General features: G+C 55.2%; 1 protein-coding gene across 1 annotated transcript in view; it reads right to left on the bottom strand.

Annotated features, from left to right (window-relative positions):
* Positions 1 to 1,009: 1,009 nt before the first annotated feature.
* The window catches only part of LOC125481224 (rho GTPase-activating protein 9-like), a gene marked incomplete at its 3' end in the record, with an annotated part of 3,499 nt that continues 2,854 nt past the window's right edge, over positions 1,010 to 1,654 (bottom strand). Inside the window, exon 2 of the mRNA XM_048592493.1 lies at positions 1,010 to 1,258. Within this exon, the coding sequence (XP_048448450.1) occupies positions 1,010 to 1,258 (249 nt within the window). The remainder of the gene's footprint in view (positions 1,259 to 1,654) is intronic.

A 1,654-nucleotide genomic window follows, 5' to 3' on the forward strand; every position in this document is an offset into this window, starting at 1 on the left:
CAAACTTCCTCCTTTTCTGATTCACACACCAAATTTACAGAACTTCGGGGGGGGAACAAACATTGAAATAAATATACATATCTACAGTATCCGATTAACACAAGAAAGGCGGGGTTAGAATTAGAAAGAATAGCGTGAAAACCCAAACGGGGTCGGGGGGGGAAACGAGGTAACTTCGAATGGAAGATTGGGATCTTGCTGTGCTGACCCTCCAGAGATCCTGGTGCACATCTTGCAAGAGTGAGTGAGTGTGAGTTTAAGTGTGAGTGTGAATGAGTGTATAAGTGTGTGAATTAGCGCGTCAGTGACCGTGTGTGTGTGTGTGTGTGTGTGTGTGCGCGCGCACGCATATGTATGTGTGCATGTGCATCTGTGACAGATTCCCAGCCTCTGACCTGCTCTTGTAGCCACAGGATTGATATGGGGCTATGTCCAGTTCAGGTTCTGGTCAATGGTAACCCCCAGGATGTTGACAGTTTGGGGCGGGGGGGAGTCCAAAACTAGAGGGGCATAGGTTTAAGGTGAGAGGGGAAAGATTTAAAAGGGATGTGAGGGGGTAACTTTTTCACACAGAGGGTGGTGCGTGTGTGGAACGAGCTGCCAGAGGAAGTGGGTGGGGGCTGGTACAGTTACAACATTTAAAAGGCATCTGGATGGGGACATGGATGGGAAGGGGTTAGAGGCATATGGGGCCAAATGCTGGCAAATGGGACTGGATTATTTTCGGATATCTGGGTCAGCACGGACGAGTTGGGCCGGAGGGTCTATTTCTGTCCTGTACGACTCTATGACTGTATGAGGTACACGAATAAGAAAGGTTTGGAGGGATGTGGGCAAATGGGGCTAGTGCAGTTTGGGGAAACTTGGTTAGCATGGACGAGTTGGGCCGAAGGGTCTGTTTCCATGCTGTACGACTCTAAGCACTGTGGGTATAAGGGGAAAGGCGAGGAGGGTATTTAACAGGGTAGGTGTCTCGGGGAGGGCAGGAGGGAGGGGGGCAATAACTCACCCTGGACTGGACCCGGTTGCGAGTCCGTCTCGGTGGTTTCCAGGTGCGTTCCTTGGTGACAGAATTCAGGTAGAAGTTACGCCCAGTGTCAGGGCAGATGTGCCTCTCCCACAAGTCCAGGATCTGCACCGGCGGAGCGGTGGGGCTTGGGGGGGACCGCACGGTCACCTTCAGCTCCTTCAGATTGGTGTAGACCGGGGAACCGGGGCGCCTCTTCTCCCCCTGAGGTTCAACGTAGCACTCGCCATCCTGAGGGAGACAAAGAGGTTGGGGGGAGATTGGGAGGAGGGCAGAGAGGGAGGGAGGGAGAGACAGGGGGGAGAGAGGAGAGAGGGGTGGAAGGGAGAGGGAGGGGGAGAGAAGGGGGAGAGGGAGGGAGAGAGTGAGAGAGAGGGAGGGAGGGAGGGAGACAGAGAGGGAGGGAGGGGGGGAGGGAGTGGGGGAGAGAGAGAAAGGGAGAGAAGGAGGGGGGGAGAGAGGGAGAGGCGGAAATAGAGAGAGAGAGAGGGAGGGAGACAGTGAGGGATAGAGAGAGGGAGGCAGTGAGGGAGAGAGGGAGGATGGCAGTGAGGGAGAGAGGGACAGAGGGAGAGGGGGAGAGGCAGAGATAGGGAGAAAGAGGGAGGGAGAGAGTGGGGGGGGGGG

Source organism: Rhincodon typus, unplaced genomic scaffold, assembly GCF_021869965.1.
Source record: "Rhincodon typus isolate 14 unplaced genomic scaffold, sRhiTyp1.1 hic_rhity00001337, whole genome shotgun sequence".
NCBI lineage: Eukaryota > Metazoa > Chordata > Chondrichthyes > Orectolobiformes > Rhincodontidae > Rhincodon > Rhincodon typus.